The sequence below is a fragment of the Chiloscyllium punctatum genome, chromosome 31 (assembly GCF_047496795.1).
Source record: "Chiloscyllium punctatum isolate Juve2018m chromosome 31, sChiPun1.3, whole genome shotgun sequence".
Classification (NCBI taxonomy): Eukaryota; Metazoa; Chordata; class Chondrichthyes; order Orectolobiformes; family Hemiscylliidae; genus Chiloscyllium; species Chiloscyllium punctatum.
In genome coordinates, this window is record NC_092769.1 from 68,784,557 (window position 1) to 68,810,635 (window position 26,079).

General features: G+C 51.8%; 1 protein-coding gene and 1 long non-coding RNA gene across 9 annotated transcripts in view; one reads left to right on the top strand and one right to left on the bottom strand.

Annotated features, from left to right (window-relative positions):
- Positions 1-6,393: 6,393 nt before the first annotated feature.
- Positions 6,394-26,079, bottom strand: part of LOC140457032 (neurexin-2-like) — a 1,330,437-nt gene continuing 1,310,751 nt past the window's right edge. For 7 of the 8 annotated variants that reach the window (XM_072550952.1, XM_072550953.1, XM_072550950.1 and 4 more), the window contains one exon: positions 6,445-7,643. In XM_072550952.1, coding sequence (XP_072407053.1) covers positions 6,445-7,643 — 1,199 coding nt within the window. Of the gene's footprint in view, positions 7,644-26,079 lie in introns of all 8 variants that reach the window. The other variant, XM_072550954.1, reaches the window with a different exon arrangement.
- Positions 7,386-17,123, top strand: LOC140457034 (uncharacterized). The gene is made up of 2 exons (XR_011953307.1): positions 7,386-7,542; positions 12,824-17,123. It is a non-coding gene; the product is annotated as an uncharacterized lncRNA (long non-coding RNA).

Consider the following 26,079-nt stretch of genomic DNA (forward strand, 5'->3'; position numbering starts at 1 on the left):
GTCCCTCACACACACACACACACATCCCCCCTCGGTCCCTCACACACACACACACACACCCACATCCCCCTCGGTCCCTCTACACACACACCCACATCCCCCTCGGTCCCTCTCACACACACACCCACATCCCCCTCGGTCCCTCTCACACACACCCACACCCACATCCCCCCTCGGTCCCTCTCACACACACACACACACCCACATCCCCCCTCGGTCCCTCACACACACACACACCCACATCCCCCCTCGGTCCCTCCTCACACACACAACACATACCCACATCCCCCCTCTCGGTCCCTCACACACACACACACACACACACCCACATCCCCCCTCGGTCCCTCACACACACACACACACCCACATCCCCCTCGGTCCCCTCACACACACACACGCACGCCCACACACATCCCCCCTCGGTCCCTCACACACACACACACACGCACACACACATCCCCCCTCGGTCCCTCACACACACACACACACATCCCCCCCTCGGTCCCACACACACACACACCCCCACACATCCCCCCCCTCGGTCCCACACACACCCACACACACACACCCCCACATCCCCCCCCTCGGTCCCTCACACACACCCCCACATCCCCCCCTCGGTCCCTCACACACACCCCCACATCCCCCCCTCGGTCCCTCACACACACACACACACATCCCCCCCTCGGTCCCTCACACACCCCCCACACATCCCCCCCTCGGTCCCTCACACACACACACCCCCACACATCCCCCCCCTCGGTCCTCACACACACACACACCCATCCCCCCCTCGGTCCCTCACACACACACACACATCCCCCCTCGGTCCCCCACACCACACACACACACATCCCCCCTCGGTCCCACACACACACACCCCCCACACATCCCCCCTCGGTCCCACACACACACACACCCCCACACATCCCCCCCCTCGGTCCCTCACACACACACACACCCCCACACATCCCCCCCCTCGGTCCCTCACACACACACACACACACCCACATCCCCCCCCTCGGTCCCTCACACACACACACACACATCCCCCCCTCGGTCCCTCACACACACACACACACATCCCCCCCTCGGTCCCTCACACACACATCCCCCCCTCGGTCCCTCACACACACACACACACATCCCCCCCTTGGTCCCTCACACACACACACACACATTCCCCCCCTTGGTCCCTCACACACACATCCCCCCCTCGGTCCCTCACACACACACACACACACATCCCCCCCCTCGGTCCCTCACACACACACACACACACACACACACACACACATCCCCCCCTCGGTCCCTCACACACACACACACACACCCACATCCCCCCCTCGGTCCCTCACACACACATCCCCCCCTCGGTCCCTCACACAACACACACACACATCCCCCCCTCGGTCCCTCACACACACACACACACATCCCCCCCTCGGTCCCTCACACACACACACACACATCCCCCCCTCGGTCCCTCACACACACATCCCCCCCTCGGTCCCTCACACACACACACACACACACATCCCCCCCCTCGGTCCCTCACACACACACACACACACATCCCCCCCTCGGTCCCTCACACACACACACACACACACACATCCCCCCCTCGGTCCCTCACACACACACACACACACACATCCCCCCCTCGGTCCCTCACACACACACACACACACATCCCCCCCTCGGTCCCTCACACACACACACACACACACATCCCCCCCTCGGTCCCTCACACACACACACACACACATCCCCCCCTCGGTCTCTCACACACACACACACACACACATCCCCCCCTCGGTCCTCTCACACACACACACATCACACACACACACACACACATCCCCCCCTCGGTCTCTCACACACACACACACACACACACATCCCCCCCCCGGTCTCTCACACACACACACACATCCCCCCCCCGGTCCCTCACCACACACACACACACATCCCCCCCTCGGTCCCTCACACACACACACACACACACACACACACATCCCCCCCTCGGTCTCTCACACACACACACACACACACACACACATCCCCCCCTCGGTCTCTCACACACACACACACATCCCCCCCCCGGTCCCTCACACACACACACACACACATCCCCCCCTCGGTCCCTCACACACACATCCCCCCCTCGGTCCCTCACACACACACATCCCCCCCTCGGTCCCTCACACACACACATCCCCCCTCGGTCCCTCACACACACACATCCCCCCCTCGGTCCCTCACACACACACATCCCCCCCTCGGTCCCTCACACACACACATCCCCCCTCGGTCCCTCACACACACACATCCCCCCCTCGGTCCCTCACACACACACATCCCCCCCTCGGTCCCTCACACACACACATCCCCCCTCGGTCCCTCACACACACACATCCCCCCCTCGGTCCCTCACACACACACATCCCCCCCTCGGTCCCTCACACACACACATCCCCCCCTCGGTCCCTCACACACACACATCCCCCCCTCGGTCCCTCACACACACACATCCCCCCCTCGGTCCCTCACACACACACATCCCCCCCCTCGGTCCCTCACACACACACATCCCCCCCTCGGTCCCTCACACACACACATCCCCCCCTCGGTCCCTCACACACACACATCCCCCCCTCGGTCCCTCACACACACACATCCCCCCCCTCGGTCCCTCACACACACACATCCCCCCCTCGGTCCCTCACACACACACATCCCCCCCTCGTCCCTCACACACACACATCCCCCCCTCGGTCCCTCACACACACACATCCCCCCCTCGGTCCCTCACACACACACATCCCCCCCTCGGTCCCTCACACACACACATATCCCCCCCTCGGTTCCCTCACACACACTCACACACATCCCCCCTCGGTCCCTCACACACATCCCCCCCTCGTCCCTCACACACACACACACATCCCCCCCTCGGTCCCTCACACACACACACACACACACATCCCCCCCTCGGTCCCTCACACACACACACACATCCCCCCCCTCGGTCCCTCACACACACACACACACATCCCCCCCTCGGTCCTCACACACACACACACCCACATCCCCCCCTCGGTCCCTCACACACACACTCTCTCTCTTCTCCCCCCCCCTCCCCTCCCTCGGTCCCTCTCACACACACTCTCTCTCTCCCCCCCCCCCCCCCCCTCCCTCGGTCCCCTCTCACACACACACTCTCTCTTCTCTTCCCCCCCCCCCCCCCCCCTCGGTCCCTCTCACACACACACTCTCTTCTCCCCCCCCCTCCCTCGGTCCCTCTCACACACACTCTCTCTTCTCCCCCCCCCCTCCCTCGGTCCCTCTCACACACACACTCTCTCTTCTCTCCACCCCCCCCCGGTCCCTCTCACACACACACTCTCTCTTCTCTCCCCCCCCCCCCCCCCCCCCCTCAGTCCCTCATACACTCCCCCCCTCATCCCTCCTCACACACACTCCCCCCTCACTCCCCCACACCCCCCTCACTCACACCCCCCCACCCCCCACACACCCCCTCACCCCCCACTCCACACACCCCCCCTCACCCCTCACACCCCCCTCACTCCCCTCACACCCACTCCCTCACACACCACTCCCCCCCACACTCCCTCCTCACACACTCCCCCCCTCACTCCCTCCTCACACTCCCCCCCTCACTCCCTCCTCACACACACTCCCCCCCCTCACTCCCTCACACCCCCCTCACTCCCTCACACACACTCCCCCACTCCCTCACACACACTCCCCCACTCCCTCACACACACTCCCCCTCACTCCCTCACACCCTCCTCACACCCTCACACACACTCCCCCCCTCACTCCCTCACACCCCCCTCACTCCCTCACACCCCCTCACTCCTCACACCCCCCTCACTCCCTCCCTCACACCCCCCTCGCACACACTCCCCCCTCACTCCCTCACACCCCCCTCATCCTCACACCCCCCACTCCCCCCTCACACCCCCCCTCACACCCCCCTCACCCCACACCCCCCCACCCCCACACCCCCCCTCACCCCTCACACCCCCCCACACCCCCTCACACCCCCCTCACCCCACCCCACCCCCCCCCCACACCCCCCTCACTCCCTCACACACTCCCCCCCTCACACCCTCCTCACACCACTCCCCCCCTCACACACACCCCCCCCTCACACCCCCTCACTCCCTCACACCCACCCCCCCCTCACCCCCACACCCCCCTCACCCCACACCCCCCCTCACTCCCTCACTCTCTCACACCCCCCTCACTCCCTCACACCCCCCTCACTCCCTCACACCCCCCTCATTCCCTCACACCCCCCTCACTCCCCTCCCTCTCACCCCTCCTCACACCGCCCCTCACTCCCTCACACCCCCCTCACACACACTCCCCCCCTCACCCCTCACACCCCCCTCATTCCCACACACCCCCCTCACTCCCTCCCTCACACCCCTCACTCCCTCCCCTCACACCCCTCACTCCCTCCCTCACACCCCCCCTCACTCCCTCACACCCCCCCTCACACACACTCCCCCCTCACACCCCCCTCATCCCTCACACCCCCCCTCACTCCCTCCCCACACACACCCCCCTCACACACACTCCCCCCCCACCACTCCCTCACACCCCCCCCTCACCCCCCCTCACTCCTCCTCACCACACTCCCCCCCTCACTCCCTCCTCACACACACTCCCCCCCTCACTCCCTCACACACACTCCCCCCCTCACTCCCTCACACCCCCCCTCACTCCCTCACACCCCCTCACACACTCCCCCCTCACTCCCTCACACACACTCCCTCACACACACCCCCCCTCACACACACTCCCCCCTCACACACACTCCCCCCTCACTCCCTCACACCCCCCTCACACACACTCCCCCCTCACTCCTCACACCCCCCTCATTCCCACACTCCCCCCTCACTCCCTCCCTCACACCCCTCCTCACACCGCCCCTCACTCCCTCACACACACTCCCCCCTCACTCCCTCACACCCCCCTCATTCCTCACACCCCCCTCACTCCCTCCCTCACACCCCCCCTCACTCCCTCCACCCCCCTCACTCCCTCACACCCCCCCTCACTCCCTCCCTCACACCCCCCCTCACTCCCTCACACCCCCCTCACTCCCTCACTCCCCCCTCACACACACTCCCCCCTCACTCCCTCACTCCCCCCTCACACACACTCCCCCTCACTCCCTCACACCCCCCCTCACACCCTCACACCCCCCTCATTCCCTCACACCCCCCTCACTCCCTCCCTCACACCCCCCTCATTCCCTCACACCCCCCTCACTCCCTCCCTCACACCCCCCTCATTCCCTCACACCCCCCTCACTCCTCCCTCACACCCCCCTCATTCCCTCACTCCTCACCCCCCCCTCACTCCCTCACACCCCCCTCACTCCCTCACACCCCCCTCACTCCCTCACACCCCCCTCACTCCCTCACACCCCCCTCACACACACTCCCCCCTCACACACCCCCCTCACACCCCCCTCACTCCCTCACACCCCCCTCATTCCCTCACACCCCCCTCACTCCCTCCCTCACACCCCCCTCACTCCCTCCCTCACACCCCTCACACCCCCCCTCACACACACTCCCCCCTCACACCCTCACACACACTCCCCCCCTCACACCCCCCTCACTCCCTCACACCCCCCTCACTCCCTCTCTGCCTGTCCCTCACACACACTCCCCCCCCTCACACACACTCCCCCCCTCACACCCCCCTCATTCCCTCACACCCCCTCACTCCCTCCCTCACACCCCTCCTCACACCCCCCCTCACTCCCTCACACCCCCCTCCCTCACACCCCCCTCACTCCCTCACACCCCCCTCATTCCCTCACACCCCCCTCACTCCCCCCTCACTCCCTCACACCCCCCTCACTCCCTCACACACACTCCCCCCCTCACACCCCCACACCCCCCTCACTCCCTCTCTGCCTGTCCCTCACACCCTCCTCACTCCCTCACACACACTCCCCCCCTCACACCCCCACACCCCCCTCACTCCCTCTCTGCCTGTCCCTCACACCCCCCCTCACTCCCTCACACACACTCCCCCCCACACACCCCCCTCACACCCTCTCTGCCTGTCCCTCACACCCCCCCTCACTCCCTCACACACACTCCCCCCCACACTCCCCCCCTCACACCCCCACACCCACTCCCCCCCTCACACCCCCACACCCCCTCACACCCCCCTCACTCCCTCACACACACCCTCCTCACTCCCTCACACACACTCCCCCCCTCACACCCCCCTCACTCCCTCACTCCCTCTCTGCCTGTCCCTCACACCCTCCTCACTCCCTCACACACACTCCCCCCCTCACACCCCCCTCACTCCCTCACACCCCCCTCACTCCCTCACACCCCCCTCACTCCCTCACACCCCCCTCACTCCCTCTCTGCCTGTCCCTCACACATAGTACTCCTTGTCCTTGTTCTTTTTGCCCTTGCTCATGGCCTTGGCGGTGACGGTGCCAGCCCCGGGGGAGGAGGAGGAGGAGGAGATGAGGTTGTTGGCGATGGCCGCCGCCGCCGCCGAGGAGGAGGAGGAGGCAGCGGCCGGCGGCGGGAGCTTGTCCTTGAGGGCGGCGCCGTTACTGTGGGCCGAGGCCGGCCCTCCTCCTCCTCCTCCGCCGCCGCCGCCGCTGATGTAGTTGCGGCCCTGGTCCACCCGGTAGGACGCCTCGTCGCGGTTGCGGTACTTGTACATGGCGTAGAGCAGGATGAGGATGCAGAGGGCCGCCGCCGCCACGATGCCCACCACCATGCCCGTGGTACTGCCCGACTCCCGCACCACCACCTCCACCTGGCCCGGCCTGCCGCCCGCCGCCGCCGCTCCACCTCCTCCCGTGGTCGGAGGCTCCACTCCTGCAGTGGGGACGGGGCGAGAGGTTAATACCGAGGAGGAGGAGGAGGGAGGCGGGGGGTGATGGCGGGCCCGAGTCCTCCTCTCCCCCCCGCCGCCGCCCGCCAGCACAACCGTCGGCTGGGCGGGAGGCGGCCGAGGGTCGAGCTTGGCCGCCGGCAGCTTGCGGACGCCGTCGGTGACCAGTAAGGTGATGTCGGGGGGCGGCCTGGAAGGGGAGGAGGAGGAGGAGGAGGAGGAGGAGGAGGCGGCGGCGCCATCTTCCACCCCCGGCCTGGGCTTCGAGAGTCCCCGGTCTCCCCAGGAGGTGCGGTCGGTGACCAGCGGCTGGGAAGGGGCGCCGTAAAAATCCTCGTCGTCGCTCGGCGGGAAGCTGGAGTCGAAGATCTCGCCCGAGCCGTAGCCTGAGGAGGAGGAGGAAGATGGCGCCGCGCCGCCATTTTGTTCGTCTCCTTCATCGTCGTCGTCGTCGTTGTTGTTGTCCCGGTCGGTGACGCAATCATCCGGGCACTGGTCGGTGACGCAATCATCCGGGCACTGGGGAGAGCGGGGAGGGGGAGAAGGAGGACGAGCCGCCGGCGCCATCTTGGAGCCCAGGCTCGGCGAGCCCTCGGTGGACTCCAGGAGGCGGACGAACGGCCGGTAAGTCGGCGCCGGCGCCACCACCGGGTACGGGGAGCGGGAGACCGTCGAAGGGACCTCGAGCGCGTCCTCCGTCAGGATGGGCAGGATGAGCTCTCCCCCTGAAGAGAAAAGAGAGAGAGAGGGAGGGGGGAAAAAAAGAGAAAAAAAAACAACACGCGAGAAGTCAGCGCCGAAAGAGAAGTTCTTAAAAAAGAGAGAGAGAGCAGAAACAATTTTCCTCCTCCTCCTCCTCCTGCTGCTTCTCTACTCACGATCTCAAAACTACTTCTCACGAAAAAAAATAGACAACAACGAAAACACTGACCGCTCGCTCTTTCTATTAAATTCTCAAACCTACTTTATTTTTACATTAAACCTTCTCTTTTTACATTCAACTCTCTCTTTGCATTTAACTCTTACATTAAACCTTCTCTCCCTTTTTTACATTAAACTTTCTTTTAACATTAAACCTTCTGTCTTTACATTCGCCTCTCTCCTTCCATTAAACCCTCTCTCCCTTTTTACATTAAACTTTTAAAATAGTAAACCTTCTCTCTCTACATTCAACTCACTCTTTACGTTAAACTCTTACATTTAACCCTCTCCCTTTTTTTTACATTAAACCTTCACTTTTTACATTAAACTTTTTTACATGAAACTTCTTTTTACATGAAACTTCTTTTTACATGAAACTTCTTTTTACATGAAACTTCTTTTTACATGAAACTTCTTTTTACATGAAACTTCTTTTTACATGAAACTTCTTTTTACATGAAACTTTTTTACATTAAACTTGTTTACATTAAACCTTCTCTTTTTACATTCACCTCTTGCGTTAAATCCTGTCCCTTTTTACGTTAAACTTTTTTAAACATTGAACCTCTTTTTATATTCAACTCTTTCTTATGTTGAGCCTTCTCTTTTTACATTAAACTTTTTTAAACACTAAACCCTCTCTCTTCATACGAAACGCTGTCTTTACATTAAGCCTCCCTCTCTCTTTACAATAAACTCTCTCTCACTAAACCTTTTCCTGTTAAATCTACTGTTTCTTTGTTAAAGCTTCTGCCTTTTTTTCTCTTAAACCTACTGTTGTCCATTAACACTTCTTTAATGCTTTTAACTCGTTTTACATTAAACCCTCTTAAATCTATCCTTTTCAATTAAAACTTCTCCCTTTTTATTTTAAACCCCTTTTTCTGTTAAGCCCACTCCTCTATTAAAACTTTTTTTTAACATTAAACACTCTCTTTTCACATTTACCCATTTTTCTGTTAAATATACGCTTTCGCCATGAAACCTTCTGACTTTTTCCTGTTAAACCTACTTTTCTCCAACAAAACATCTTTTCTTTTTCATTGAACCCTCTCTCTTTTTACATTAATCCCTCTTCTGTTAATCATGCACGTCAAAACTCCTCTTTTTACATTAAACCTTTTTTCTGTTAAAATGTCACATTTTTGTTAAATCTCTGTTGCATTAAACACTCATTTTTCATTAAGACCACTTTTTTCCTGGTAAATGTATTTTTTCTTGCTTTTAAGCGTCATTTTTTAAAAGCTGTATCTGTTAAACATCTTTTTCCATTAATCATACTCTTCCCATTAAACTTACTCTTTCCCATAAAACTTACTTTTACCATTAAACCTACACTTTTTCTCCTGTTTGTTAAAAGTAATCATTAAAACTTTTTTCAATCAAACCTACTCATTTTGTTAAACTAAATTTTTTCCTTTAGTCGTCCTTTTTTTTTGTTAAAAGTTTCTTACTTTTAAATCTCCTACAAATTATACTTTTCTCCCCCATTTAAACCTACTTATTTCGGTTAAACAACTTTGTTTCTGTTAAACCTACTCTATATTTCTATAAATCGGACCCTTTTTTCCATCAAACATGTTTTTTGCATTAAGTGGGTCTTTTCTGTGAAACCTACTTATTTTGTTTTGTTAATCATACCCCTTTTGAGTTAAATTTAAATTTTTTCCTGGTTAATTCTACTTTTTTCCATTAACCCTACTCTCTTCTTTCCCGTTAATCCTACTCTATTCCTATTAAATCTATCCTTTGTTTTCATCAAAACTGATGTTTTTGCGCTAATTATACTTTTTTTCCTGCAAAACCTCCTTTTTCCCATTTTAAACTACTTTTCTGCCCGTTAAGCATACTTTTTCCTGGTAAACCCACTTTTCCTGTTTAAACTTTTTTGTTAAATGTACTCTTTGCAACCCTATCTCACATCTATGTTTTAAAAAAATATGACAACGGTTTAAAAATACGCAAACTATCGCTAACAATATTATATATAAAAAACAAAAAAAACTCGTTCGCTAAATCACTTTTTCAATTAAAAAGATGCTTTTTTTTCTTTTTTTCTCTCTCTTTTAAAAAAGTATAAAGAATCCTAAAACGTGTCTCTCTCTTTTTTACAAAGAAAATAGCATACCATGGAATCAGGCAACTTACATCAATAATTTGGGCCCATGATATTTGCATGAAGAAAAAAAATTACAAAAACAAAGTTGTATAAGAATGTCCTGGGAAAAATTCAATTTTTTTCGCTACATATTTCTGAGACTAGTTCTCTCTCTTTTTTGTTTTTTTGAAAAAACAATGCTTGATGTTGAAATGAGACTTCAAAGGTTTACATTAATTTTTGTCCTCTTTTTATATCCCCACATCTTTCCCTTCAATCACCCTCCTGATAGCCATCCCACCCTCCCTCCTTTCTTTCTTAGCCAGGGACTCTCACAGTTCACAAACATCTACCCCTCCCCAAAAAAATGTATTAAAAAGATGGTGGGAGATGACCCTTGTGAGACACAGATGCAGTCTGCTTTAACTCTGACTTGCAGCTTCCCAACTGAGAATGGAGAGTGTGTCACATGAGGGGTGTCCCCTGGAGGTGGGGGGAAGGACTCTGCGTCCCCCTGGAGACGGGGCGGAGTGGACTCTGCCCACCCCCGGAGACGGGGCGGAGCGGACTCTGCCTACCCCCGGAGACGGGGCGGAGCGGACTCTGCGTCCCCCCGGAGACGGGGCGGAGCGGACTCTACGTCCCCCCGGAGACGGGGCGGAGCGGACTCTGCGTCCCCCCCGGAGACGGGGCGGAGCGGACTCTGCGTCCCCCCCGGAGACGGGGCGGAGCGGACTCTGCGTCCCCCCCGGAGACGGGGCGGAGCGGACTCTACGTCCCCCCGGAGACGGGGCGGAGCGGACTCTGCGTCCCCCCGGAGACGGGGCGGAGCGGACTCTGCCCACCCCCACCCCCCAGAGATGGGGCGGAGCGGATTCTGCCCACCCCCACCCCCCAGAGACGGGGCGGAGCGGACTCTGCGTCCCCCCGGAGACGGGGCGGAGCGGACTCTGCCCACCCCCACCCCCCAGAGATGGGGCGGAGCGGACTCTGCGTTGCCCCGGAGACGGGGCGGAGCGGACTCTGCGTTCCCCCGGAGACGGGGCGGAGCGGACTCTGCGTTCCCCCGGAGACGGGGCGGAGCGGTCTCTGCCCCCCACCCCCGGAGACGGGGCGGAGCGGTCTCTGCCCCCCACCCCCGGAGAAAGGGGTGGAGCGGACTCTGCGACCCCCACCCCGGAGACATATGAGGCAGACTGTGTCCCCACTGGAGATGGGGCAGAGGCAGTCTATGCGCCCCCCAGGGTTGGGACGGAGGCATACTCTGTGCCCCCCAAGGGGTGGGTTGGAGGCAGTCAATGCATCTGCCAGGGGGTGTGGCAGGGACAGACTCTGCACCCCCCAGGTGTGTTGTGCATGTTGGTCTGTGGTTTCGGCAGGCTTTGTGGTGGTACCCAGTCCAGATGACAGTCCTCATCCTTCAATGCTTAACCTCCACCTGCTGTACACACAGGCAATAATGCTAATTCAACACTGGGTCACCGTGGGGTCAAGGGTTATTTTTGTCCCCATTATGTCCCTTTAACTGCTTGGCCCCTGGCTAAGTTTGTGGTTTGAAATCTCTTTCTGTCATGAGACCCTTGATAGCAAAAAGGACAGAAAATCATTTTCAGAATACACATTTTTACAGTTATACACTAGCAGCTGTGTTATATTCAATGCAGACACCATTTTGCTATAAAGTCATCATTTTTGACTTCCAAGATCAGATCCACGTGCCTTGGACTCACTGCTCTCTGTTCATGAGGACCTCATCATGGCTGACATTAGGCTGAGCTTGCACCTCCCTGCTTCCACATGGTGACTAGTGAGAAGCTGATGGTTTCTCTCTACTGACAGACTGGGTGTTGTGATGTTCAAGGACTTGCAGGGAGATGTCTTCATTGGTAGGAGAGACCCCAAGTATGGGCCATCAGTGTAAGGCTGTTGCTAGTAATTGAAAATAGGCAATGTGTGATTTTCTACAGTGGGGAACGGTTGATGTGAGTAACATAGGTACGTTTGATGAGACACTGGCTAAAGTCTTAACAGCCAAAGATATAGGTTGATGGATTGACATGGTGAGAACAGGAGGAGGTTCAAGTGGAGTCAGTTGGACCAAATGGCCTGTGGCACTGATAATGGAATCGCTTGGCAGTTTGGCTGACAAAAGGAGACAGGGAAGACTCTAAGGAGGGATTCAAACTCAGGGTTGCAAATCTTAAAAATTGTCACGTTATCGGATTAGGAATCAGGTTATGTCAGCAAAAACCTAGAGTCGATTCTAGAACAGGGCTACAGAATTGACTTTAATCCTCTCCTTTGGGTTAGGGAGCTCGAGTCTGGCTTTGAGTGACTTACTGATTGGTGCTCTCCAGACAGCAGCTCTTGTCTGGGAATATATTCATATTCAGTATGGAGTTCCACCTTTTAAATATCATCTTTCCCATGTGACACTTGTTTGAATGAACGGGTATTACCAGTCTTAAGGGATGGTCTTTGAGGAGTCCCAAGACTCTAATTGTATTCAATAGGACGTCTCCAGAGAGTTAAGAATCTGGAGAGATGGTTTTCAATGCAAGGAATTAGTGATCTGGACAGATGGTCTTCAGTGGAGAGTTAGGAATCTGAAGAGAGTCTTCACTGGTGATGTAGGATTCTAGAAGAATTGGCTTTATTGAGGATGTTCATGGATCCAAACTGTAATTGCAGTGTCAGGGGATTTGTGAGAGAGGACTGTTTTGGGAGTTAAGGGACAAATGGTTTGGAATTTGTTGGCAGGGTTAAAGGCTAAAAGGGATGGCATTTGCTTACTGTCCTTGTTCTGTGCTGACTTCCAGTTGTTTTATAGTGTCTCTCCATCTGCCATCCCTCACTCTGTTATTAAATTTGCATTGTGTGTTACAGGAACCGGGGCAGGCGTATTACTCCGGAGCCCGTGATAACAAGCCAGACAGTAGCGGGTCATCAGAGGCCCTCCCATGGGTCAACAACATTACAGAAAGCATGTTCTTGCATTGAAAGCTACATTTTTGACTGGTGCGAAAAGACGACTTGGGAGCTCAAAATTTCTTTGTATATTCCAGGGCAAGAGAGATGAGCTCATCTCAGTGAGTAGCTATGGCATTGTTAGCAGGAGATGTTTGGCCAGTATTTTCTCGCCATGGTTGCCTTTGCCATGTTTTCTCTGGTTTCATCCAGAGATGGCAGGCAGAATTCATGTGCCGATTCATTCTTGATGCCTGATGCCTGAACCCTTCAGACAGTAAACTATCAGGGCCGTGCAACGGGAAGTGGTGGAGGTTTAAGATGTTTAGGGAGAACGTGCAGTGGAGGCAATCGAACGAGCTTCGACGGAGCACATAACTTGACCCTGATTGATTCTACAGGCACACGGATGGCGCTGGCAAGCTTTCTGGATGTGTGGAGTTAATCCTTTGTCTCAGACTGGCAGTCCCGCAGATGTCAATGCTCATGCCAGTGAGCCCCGTGAGGAGCCAGCAGCTCCCATGAGCAACAGTCACAACCATGATGGAGTCCTCAGATTTTTGCAATGAGATCAGGACCTGTGGATAACACCCACCATCTCCCTAATCCTCCCAAAATTTCAGACTGTATTTGAAATTTTAGTCATCTTTGTATGATGAAGAGTCGTACAGTTCACAGCGTGGCTTTAATACTTTCTTCAAAAGTGGGAAGAGGACAAAAGGTTAAATGGCAGTCATGCAGCAGCGATCGCTCATGGCAAACTGACACGCAGGCTCAATTCTTAACTTGGGGTCGTTTCAGTCTCTGCCTCACTTGAGTTAGGTTGGGGTTTTGTTCACGCTTAACAGCTCCTGTAGAAACCTGGTGAGAATAATTTGCAACCCCTCTTCATGACCCCCGCTGGGAAAGTGATTCCCCCTATCCGGCCAGTTGCTTGAGGTGATGAGACAGTTACATGACTCTTTAGCCTCATGTAAGGAAAACCCCTCGCTCATACCTCACTGAAGTTGCTTGTTCAGATTTTGAAGTTAGTACTCTTAGATCTTATCAGAACAACAGTGAGCAAAGGTATGTGAATAGGTGACAATACCATTGGTGTTCCAAAGTCCTACATTAAAGTGCGATCACTTTGATTTTCCCGTTTAGGTTGCTTCAGAAGGCTTGTTGTAACCTGACTGCATCAGTTCATCGAGCAGACTCCTCCAGTTCATCATTTACTGTTTCTCTACCTCCAATACCTCACTAAATAAAAACCAATTCTGAGGAAAGGTCCCCGAACCCGAAACATCAATTGTTGACTTCACAGATGCTGCCAGACCTGCTGAGCTTTTCCAGTAACTTGCGTTGTTGTTTCCACTGCCTCACTCTCTGCCATTCTACCTTCAGTGCTTTATTTGGTCTATATCTGTCTCATTCCACATGCTAATTCCTCAATCTGCCATCCCTCGCTCTGCCTGTCTGTCTCTGTTGCCAGTGCCACATTGTGTTTAACTTTGGTGTCTTGCTCTTATTAGCAGTCCATCTCTACAATGTCTTGGTCCACTTATCTCCACATCTCCAGTCACTCGTTCTGACTACCATTCCATTGCCAGTCTGTTATTCTGTCTATCTCTCTGGCTCTAGTTTCTCAGTCTCTCTATCTCCACATTTCGAATTGCTTGCTCAGATTTATCATTCACACTTAACAGGTCCTTTTCCAAGAATAATTTGCATTTCTGCTTCATCCCTCAGTTACTCTCCAGCCCCTCCCTCTATCTACAAAGTTGACATTCCACTTAACTATGGATGATCTCCAAGGGTGCTATTTATCCTGCTGTCTAGCTTTTTGGTCTGTCTTTCTTTCTCTCTGTCTTTAATGTCTTTGCTCACTAACTATATATCCCCAATTCATTTTTGTCAATATAATATCCCTGTTTCCTCATGGTATTTTATCACCTCATCTCAAATTCCTCACACACTACCAATATATCCAATCTCTCCTGTCTTTTCCTCCAACTCCAATCTCATTCTGAAAAACTTCCAATTTACTGTCCCTCACTCTGCCTCTGCATCTCAAATCTCACATTTTGTATCCCTCTAATTCCTCATTTACTTTGTTCATCTTCAGTACTTCACTGTCTGTCTTCTGTCTCCAAATGCCTGTTTGTCAGTCTGTCCATCTTCAATATCTTTGATCTGTCCATCTCCAAATCCTTCTCACTAGCTGTCACTAATGCTTCAATCTGTCCATCCAGCTCCAGTTCTTCTCTTTGTCCATCTAATTCCCATCTATGTTCATTTCTTATCTTCAAACTACAATCTCTCAATTCATCTGTTTCTCCATTTACAGTCCTCGACTGTATGACTACGTCTTCAATTCCTTACTGTATCCATCACAGTTTCTGTAGTTCCTCACCCTTTCTACTTGTCCATTTCCAAATCCTTTCTCTGCCTATCCTGTCTCCTTTATGCCTTACTCACTTCAGCTCTGCACCTGCAATCCATCTCTCTCCAATTTGCCATAATTAGTTCCCCATTCTATTGTGTCATCACCAATTCCTTAGTTCTATCTCTCCATCTTCAATCCTTCACACTTTCTTCCTCTATCACCAATACCTTACATTTATCTATTCCTTCATCTATAATGCTATTTACATCTCAATTTCCCAATTCTGCTTTTTCATCCCTCTAATCTCTCACTTTGTCCATTTCCTGTCACTCACTTGTCTATCTCTCCATTTTCAATCCCTCATTCTATCTATCTCCAATCTTCCACTATCCATTTCTCCATCTCCAATCCCTTCCTACCTGTCTACCCATGTATAATGCATTATTTTGTCTGTGATTGAAAAATAGAATCAGGAATTTATGACAATCTCCACCCTCTCAATTATGCCATCTCAAATCGCTCCCTCTATCTTTCCATCTGCAATCCTCTGTCTCTCTTCTGCACTCACTCAATTGCACTTTCTCCAAACTTGTTTTGTTCGGCTTTCCAAGTCATTCACTCTTGATCACGCCTCCAGTTCCTCACTCTATCCACATCTCCAGTTCTTCATTGTGTCCGATCCATCATCCTGTCTACCCGTCTATCTCCAAATCCTCACTCTTTCAGTCTCTTCATCTTCAGTCATTCATACTCTACACTACACCTCCAATTACTCACACTCGTAACATATCCAAAATGTCCACTCTCTAGCTTACCTGCAAATCTACGATCAGTTACTCTGTGCCTCAATGGGTACGTGAATAGGGAGAGTTTAGAGGCCAAATGCTGGCAAGTCGGACTAGATTAAGATATCTGCTTAACACAGATGAGTTGGACCAAAGAGTCTGTTTCCATGCTGAACATCTCAAATGCTTCACTCCCTCTATTTTACCATCTCTCAATTGCTGCATCTAATTTCTCTCACTTTCCCCAATTCCATCGTAAAATGATTACTTGGTCTTTCTCATTATCTCCAATTCCCCCACTGGATCAATCACATTACTATTTCATAAGTCTGTCTGTCTAGCCACAACCTATCTCTGATCTGTATTCTCATCTGGTATCTCTCTATCCAATTCCTTTCTCTATCTTCAGCCTTTCTCTGTTTTTAATCTCTGATCCCATGTTCTGTTTTGTCCAACACCTATATCCTTCACTCTTTCTATCTCTATGCACTCTGATATATCCCACACCTCACTGTAGCACTCTCTGATAATACCCCACATCCTTATTGTATCACTTTGATATGTCCCACACTCCTCACTGTTGAACCCTGACATACCTTATGCATCAAATTTCTCACTCTGCATCCCTCTATTGCTAACTCTCCAGTCTTTGTGTCTCCATTTTCAATCCCCACTCAGTTGGTTCTCCCATCAACCCCTCCCTCTGGCTTTCAGATTCCTTATTGTCAATCTCAACATCTGCAATACATCATCATTTTTCCATCTCCAATCTTTCAATCTCTCCCTCCAACTCCAATTCCTCATTCTCTGTACATCACATCTCCAACCTAATAATCTGTCTCCTTCAGTCCTAATACCTGTTTATCTCTAAATTCACACTCATTCTATTTCTTTACCTCCTCTTCCTCCACCTTTATATCTCTAGGACTCTCAGATGCTATCTATCCTTGTTAAGCATGATTGGAAGGAATCCAAAATGGCGCAACCACAAATTGACCCTGATGGGGGGAGCCAATGAGACAAGCTGGTTCCTATACTCAATAAACATAGATTCCTGGCAAACAAATGAAGCATTTCTTCAGAGACAAGAATTTTAATCCTGCATCTCCAATAACCCAGGAAGCAAACTTTTCAAAGTGGAACACAATTACTCTGTCACTGTTACTTAACTAAGGGTATATAATTGAAACGAAATTATAATACTGGCAGAGTCACTGCTTACAAACAAAAAGATAAAGACCTGTTACACCCAGTGACAGGGATTCTGATATACTGTAACACATACACTTCAGTGTAAATCTCTGATACCCCATGCACCTGACAGTATCACATTCTGATATACCCACTACTCCGCAATATAACACTGACACATCCCACAGCCTGCTTTGTTAACTCTTGATTATACCCCACACCACTCACTCTAATAAACCGATATATGTCACACCCTTCACTATCAAATTCTGATTTCACCTCCACCCTCCTTACACTTCCTGGTATATCTCACACCCCCTCACTATAACATTAATATGCTCTGAATGCTTCACTGTAACACTCATATCACTGCCCATCCTTCACTGTAGCACTGCTATATCCCACACCCCTCTAAAATTCTCTGATATGGCTAACTACGTTCACTGGAACACACATACGTACCACAAACATCATCATACTAAATCTCTGTGATATTCTGCATACCCCTGATTGTAACACACTCTAATAACATACACATCTCACTCATATACTGCACACTTACAGCTGTGGCACTCTCTGATACACCCAACAAGATACTCACGAACACCAAGATAGATAACAGACATGACACTTGATCTGTGTAATACACTGCATATCGCTGACTGTAACACTAAAATATTCCACACCCCAGTGACAGGGATTCTGATATACTGTAACGCATACACTTCAGTGTAAATCTCTGATACCCCATGCACCTCATCCTGCATCCCTCTGTTGACTGCAAATCTTATAATACTGGCAGAGTCACTGCTTACAAACAAAAAGATAAAGTAAAGACCTGTTACACCCCACACTGTAAATGTCTCTGATCTACCCCACACCCATTGGTGTAACACTCTGATATAACCCACACCCCTCATTGTAACGCTCTTGTATATTTCACACCCCTCAATAGAAAAATCTGACATAATCCACACCCCTCACTGTAACTTTCTCTGATATATCCCACACCCCTCACTGTAACATTCTGTAATATACACCACACCCCTCAATGTAACTCTCTGAAATACCCCACACCCCTCACTGTAACACTGTCTGATATGCCCCACACCCCTCACTGTAACACTCTCTGATATACCCCACACCCCTCACTGTAACACTCTCTGATATACCCCACACCCCTCACTGTAACACTCTCTGATATACCCCTCACCCCCCACTGTAACACTCTCTGATATACCCCACACCCCTCACTGTAACACTCTCTGATATACCCCACACCCCCCACTGTAACACTCTCTGATATACCCCACACCCCTCACTGTAACACTCTCTGATATACCCCACACCCCCCACTGTAACACTTTCTGATATACCCCACACCCCTCACTGTAACACTCTCTGAAATACCCCACACCCCTCACTGTAACACTGTCTGATATGCCCCACACCCCTCACTGTAACACTCTCTGATATACCCCACACCCCTCACTGTAACACTCTCTGATATACCCCACACCCCTCACTGTAACACTCTCTGATATGCCCCTCACCCCCCACTGTAACACTCTCTGATATACCCCACACCCCTCACTGTAACACTCTCTGATATACCCCACACCCCCCACTGTAACACTCTCTGATATACCCCACACCTCTCACTGTAACACTGTCTGATATAGTCCAACCCCTCACTATAAATCTCACAGATGTACCCCACACCCCTCACTGTAACACTGTCTGATATACCCCACACCCCTCCCTGTCACACTCTCTGATATACACCACACCCCTCACTGTAACACTCTGATATTCCCCACACCCGTCACTGATATACCCCACACCCCTCCCTGTCACACACTCTGATATACCCCACACCCCTCACTGAAACACTGTCTGATATACCCCACACCCCTCACAGTAACACTGTCTGATATACCCCACACCCCTCACTGTAACTCTGATATACCCCACACCCGTAACCGTAACACTGACAGACCCCACACCCCTCACTGTAACAGTCTCTGATATACCTCACACCCCTCACTGTAACACTCTCTGACATACCCCACACCCTTCACTGTAACACTCTCTGATATACCCCACACCCCTCACTGTAACACTCTCTGATATACCCCACATCCCTCACTGTAACACTCTCTGATATACCCCACACCCCTCACTGTAACACTCTCTGATATACCCCACATCCCTCACTGTAACTCTCCCTGATATACCCCACACCCCTCACTGTAACACTCGCTGGTATACACCACACCCCTCACTGTAACACACTCTGATATAACCTGCACCCCTCACTGTAACACTCTGATATACCCCACACCCCTCACTGTAACACTCTCTGATATACCCCACACCCCTTTCAGTAACACTCTCTGAAATACCCCACACCCCTCCCTGTCACACCCTCTGATATACCCCACACCACTCACTGTAACACTCTCTGACAAACCCCACACCCCTCACTGTAACAGTCTCTGATATGCCCCACACCCCTCACTGTAACACTCTCTGACAAACCCCACACCCCTCACTGTAACACTCTCTGATATACCCCACACCCTTCAATGTAATTGTCTCTGACATAGTCCAACCCCTCACTATAAATCTCTTAGATGTACCCCACACCCCTCACTGTAACACTGTCTGATATACCCCACACCCCTCCCTGTCACACTCTCTGATATTCCCCACACCCCTCCCTGTAACACTCTCTGATCTCCCCCACACCCCTCATGGTAACACTCTCTGATATACCCCACACCCCTCACTGTAACACTCTCTGATACACCCTACACCTCTCACTGTAACACTCTCTGATATACCCCGCACCCCTCCCTGTCACACCCTCTTATATACCCCACACCCCTCACTGTAACACTCTCTGACAAACCCCACACCCCTCACTGTAACACTCTGATATGGCCCACACCCCTCACTGTAACACTCGCTGACATACCCGACACCCCTCACTGTAATACTCTCTGATAAACACCACACCCCTCACTGATATACCCCACACCCCTCACTGATATTCACCACACCCCTCACTGTAACACTTTCTGATCTCCCCCACACCCCTCACTGTAACACTCTCTGATATACCCCACAGCCCTCAGTGTAACACTCTCTGATATACCCCACACCCCTCACTGTAACACACTCTGATATACTCCACACCCCTCACTGTAACACTCTGATATGGCCCACACTCCTCACTGTAACACTCGCTGACATATCCCACACCCCTCACTGTAACACTCTCTGATCTCCCCCACACCCCTCACAGTAACACTCTGATATACCCCACAGCCCTCAGTGTAACACTCTCTGATATACCCCACACCTCTCACTGTAACACTCTGACATACACGACACCCCTCACTGTAACACTCTCTGATATACCCCACACCCCTCACCGTAACACTGACATACCCCACACCCCTCACTGATATACCCCACACCCCTCACTGTAACACTCTCTGATCTCCCCCACGCCCCTTTTTGTAACACTCTCTGATATACCCCACATCCCTCACTGTAACACTCTCTGATATACCACACACCCCTCAATGTAACACTCTCTGATTGACCCCACGCCCCTCACGAGAACACTCCCTGATATACCCCACGCCCCGCACTGTAACACACTCTGATGTACCCCACACCCGTCACTGTAACACACTCTGATGTACCCCACACCCCTCACTGTAACACTCTCTGATATATCCCACACCCCTCACTGTAACACTCTCTGATATACCCCACACCCCTCACTGTAACACTCTCTGATATACCCCACACCCCTCACTGTAACACTCTCTGATATACCCCACACCCCTCACTGTAACATTCTCTGATATACCCCACACCACTCACTGTAACACTCTCTGATATACCCCATACCCCCCACTGTAACACTCTCTGATATACTCCACACCCCTCACTGTAACACTCTCTGATATATCCCACACCCCTCACTGTAACACTCTCTGATCTACCCCACACCCCTCACTGTAACACTCTCTGATATACCCCACACCCCTCACTGTAACATTCTCTGATATACCCCACACCACTCACTGTAACACTCTCTGATATACCCCACACCCCTCACTGTAACAGTCTCTGATAGACCCCACACCCCTCACTGTCACACCCTCTGATATACCCCACACCCCTCACTGTAACACTGTCTGATATACCCCACACCCCTCACTGTAACACTCTCTGATATACCCCACACCCCTCACTGTAACAGTCTTTGATATACCCCACACCCCTCACTGTAACAGTCTCTGATATACCCCACACCCCTCACTGTAACACACTCTGATATACCCCACACCCCTCACTGTAACACTCTCTGATATACCCCACACCCCTCACTGTAACATTCTCTGATATACCCCACACCACTCACTGTAACACTCTCTGATATACCGCACACCCCTCACTGTAACATTCTCTGATATACCCCACACCACTCACTGTAACACTCTCTGATATACCCCACACCCCTCACTGTAACAGTCTCTGATATACCCCACACCCCTCCCTGTCACACCCTCTGATATACCCCACACCCCTCACTGTAACACTGTCTGATATACCCCACACCGCTCACTGTAACAGTCTCTGATATACCCCACACCCCTCCCTGTCACACCCTCTGATATACCCCACACCCCTCACTGTAACACTGTCTGATATACCCCACACCCCTCACTGTAACACTCTCTGTTATACCCCACACCCCTCACTGTAACAGTCTTTGATATACCCCACACACCTCACTGTAACACTGTCTGATATACCCCACACCCCCCACTGTAACACTCTCTGATATACCCCACACCCCTCACTGTAACACTCTCTGATATACCCCACACCCCCCACTGTAACACTTTCTGATATACCCCACACCCCTCACTGTAACACTCTCTGAAATACCCCACACCCCTCACTGTAACACTGTCTGATATGCCCCACACCCCTCACTGTAACACTCTCTGATATACCCCACACCCCTCACTGTAACACTCTCTGATATACCCCACACCCCTCACTGTAACACTCTCTGATATACCCCTCACCCCCCACTGTAACACTCTCTGATATACCCCACACCCCTCACTGTAACACTCTCTGATATACCCCACACCCCCCACTGTAACACTCTCTGATATACCCCACACCCCTCACTGTAACACTCTCTGATATACCCCACACCCCCCACTGTAACACTTTCTGATATACCCCACACCCCTCACTGTAACACTCTCTGAAATACCCCACACCCCTCACTGTAACACTGTCTGATATGCCCCACACCCCTCACTGTAACACTCTCTGATATACCCCACACCCCTCACTGTAACACTCTCTGATATACCCCACACCCCTCACTGTAACACTCTCTGATATGCCCCTCACCCCCCACTGTAACACTCTCTGATATACCCCACACCCCTCACTGTAACACTCTCTGATATACCCCACACCCCCCACTGTAACACTCTCTGATATACCCCACACCTCTCACTGTAACACTGTCTGATATAGTCCAACCCCTCACTATAAATCTCACAGATGTACCCCACACCCCTCACTGTAACACTGTCTGATATACCCCACACCCCTCCCTGTCACACTCTCTGATATACACCACACCCCTCACTGTAACACTCTGATATTCCCCACACCCGTCACTGATATACCCCACACCCCTCCCTGTCACACACTCTGATATACCCCACACCCCTCACTGAAACACTGTCTGATATACCCCACACCCCTCACAGTAACACTGTCTGATATACCCCACACCCCTCACTGTAACTCTGATATACCCCACACCCGTAACCGTAACACTGACAGACCCCACACCCCTCACTGATATACCCAACACCCCTCACTGTAACAGTCTCTGATATACCTCACACCCCTCACTGTAACACTCTCTGACATACCCCACACCCTTCACTGTAACACTCTCTGATATACCCCACACCCCTCACTGTAACACTCTCTGATATACCCCACATCACTCACTGTAACACTCTCTGATATACCCCACACCCCTCACTGTAACACTCTCTGATATACCCCACATCCCTCACTGTAACTCTCCCTGATATACCCCACACCCCTCACTGTAACACTCGCTGGTATACACCACACCCCTCACTGTAACACACTCTGATATAACCTGCACCCCTCACTGTAACACTCTGATATACCCCACACCCCTCACTGTAACACTCTCTGATATACCCCACACCCCTTTCAGTAACACTCTCTGAAATACCCCACACCCCTCCCTGTCACACCCTCTGATATACCCCACACCACTCACTGTAACACTCTCTGACAAACCCCACACCCCTCACTGTAACAGTCTCTGATATGCCCCACACCCCTCACTGTAACACTCTCTGACAAACCCCACACCCCTCACTGTAACACTCTCTGATATACCCCACACCCTTCAATGTAATTGTCTCTGACATAGTCCAACCCCTCACTATAAATCTCTTAGATGTACCCCACACCCCTCACTGTAACACTGTCTGATATACCCCACACCCCTCATGGTAACACTCTCTGATATACCCCACACCCCTCACTGTAACACTCTCTGATACACCCTACACCTCTCACTGTAACACTCTCTGATATACCCCGCACCCCTCCCTGTCACACCCTCTTATATACCCCACACCCCTCACTGTAACACTCTCTGACAAACCCCACACCCCTCACTGTAACACTCTCTGATATACCCCACAGCCCTCAGTGTAACACTCTCTGATATACCCCACACCCTTCAATGTAATTGTCTCTGACATAGTCCAACCCCTCACTATAAATCTCTTAGATGTACCCCACACCCCTCACTGTAACACTGTCTGATATACCCCACACCCCTCCCTGTCACACTCTCTGATATTCCCCACACCCCTCCCTGTAACACTCTCTGATCTCCCCCACACCCCTCATGGTAACACTCTCTGATATACCCCACACCCCTCACTGTAACACTCTCTGATACACCCTACACCTCTCACTGTAACACTCTCTGATATACCCCGCACCCCTCCCTGTCACACCCTCTTATATACCCCACACCCCTCACTGTAACACTCTCTGACAAACCCCACACCCCTCACTGTAACACTCTGATATGGCCCACACCCCTCACTGTAACACTCGCTGACATACCCGACACCCCTCACTGTAATACTCTCTGATAAACACCACACCCCTCACTGATATACCCCACACCCCTCACTGATATTCACCACACCCCTCACTGTAACACTTTCTGATCTCCCCCACACCCCTCACTGTAACACTCTCTGATATACCCCACAGCCCTCAGTGTAACACTCTCTGATATACCCCACACCCCTCACTGTAACACACTCTGATATACTCCACACCCCTCACTGTAACACTCTGATATGGCCCACACTCCTCACTGTAACACTCGCTGACATATCCCACACCCCTCACTGTAACACTCTCTGATCTCCCCCACACCCCTCACAGTAACACTCTGATATACCCCACAGCCCTCAGTGTAACACTCTCTGATATACCCCACACCTATCACTGTAACACTCTGACATACACGACACCCCTCACTGTAACACTCTCTGATATACCCCACACCCCTCACCGTAACACTGACATACCCCACACCCCTCACTGATATACCCCACACCCCTCACTGTAACACTCTCTGATCTCCCCCACGCCCCTTTTTGTAACACTCTCTGATATACCCCACATCCCTCACTGTAACACTCTCTGATATACCACACACCCCTCAATGTAACACTCTCTGATTGACCCCACGCCCCTCACGAGAACACTCCCTGATATACCCCACGCCCCGCACTGTAACACACTCTGATGTACCCCACACCCGTCACTGTAACACACTCTGATGTACCCCACACCCCTCACTGTAACACTCTCTGATATATCCCACACCCCTCACTGTAACACTCTCTGATATACCCCACACCCCTCACTGTAACACTCTCTGATATACCCCACACCCCTCACTGTAACACTCTCTGATATACCCCACACCCCTCACTGTAACATTCTCTGATATACCCCACACCACTCACTGTAACACTCTCTGATATACCCCATACCCCCCACTGTAACACTCTCTGATATACTCCACACCCCTCACTGTAACACTCTCTGATATATCCCACACCCCTCACTGTAACACTCTCTGATCTACCCCACACCCCTCACTGTAACACTCTCTGATATACCCCACACCCCTCACTGTAACATTCTCTGATATACCCCACACCACTCACTGTAACACTCTCTGATATACCCCACACCCCTCACTGTAACAGTCTCTGATAGACCCCACACCCCTCACTGTCACACCCTCTGATATACCCCACACCCCTCACTGTAACACTGTCTGATATACCCCACACCCCTCACTGTAACACTCTCTGATATACCCCACACCCCTCACTGTAACAGTCTTTGATATACCCCACACCCCTCACTGTAACAGTCTCTGATATACCCCACACCCCTCACTGTAACACACTCTGATATACCCCACACCCCTCACTGTAACACTCTCTGATATACCCCACACCCCTCACTGTAACATTCTCTGATATACCCCACACCACTCACTGTAACACTCTCTGATATACCGCACACCCCTCACTGTAACATTCTCTGATATACCCCACACCACTCACTGTAACACTCTCTGATATACCCCACACCCCTCACTGTAACAGTCTCTGATATAC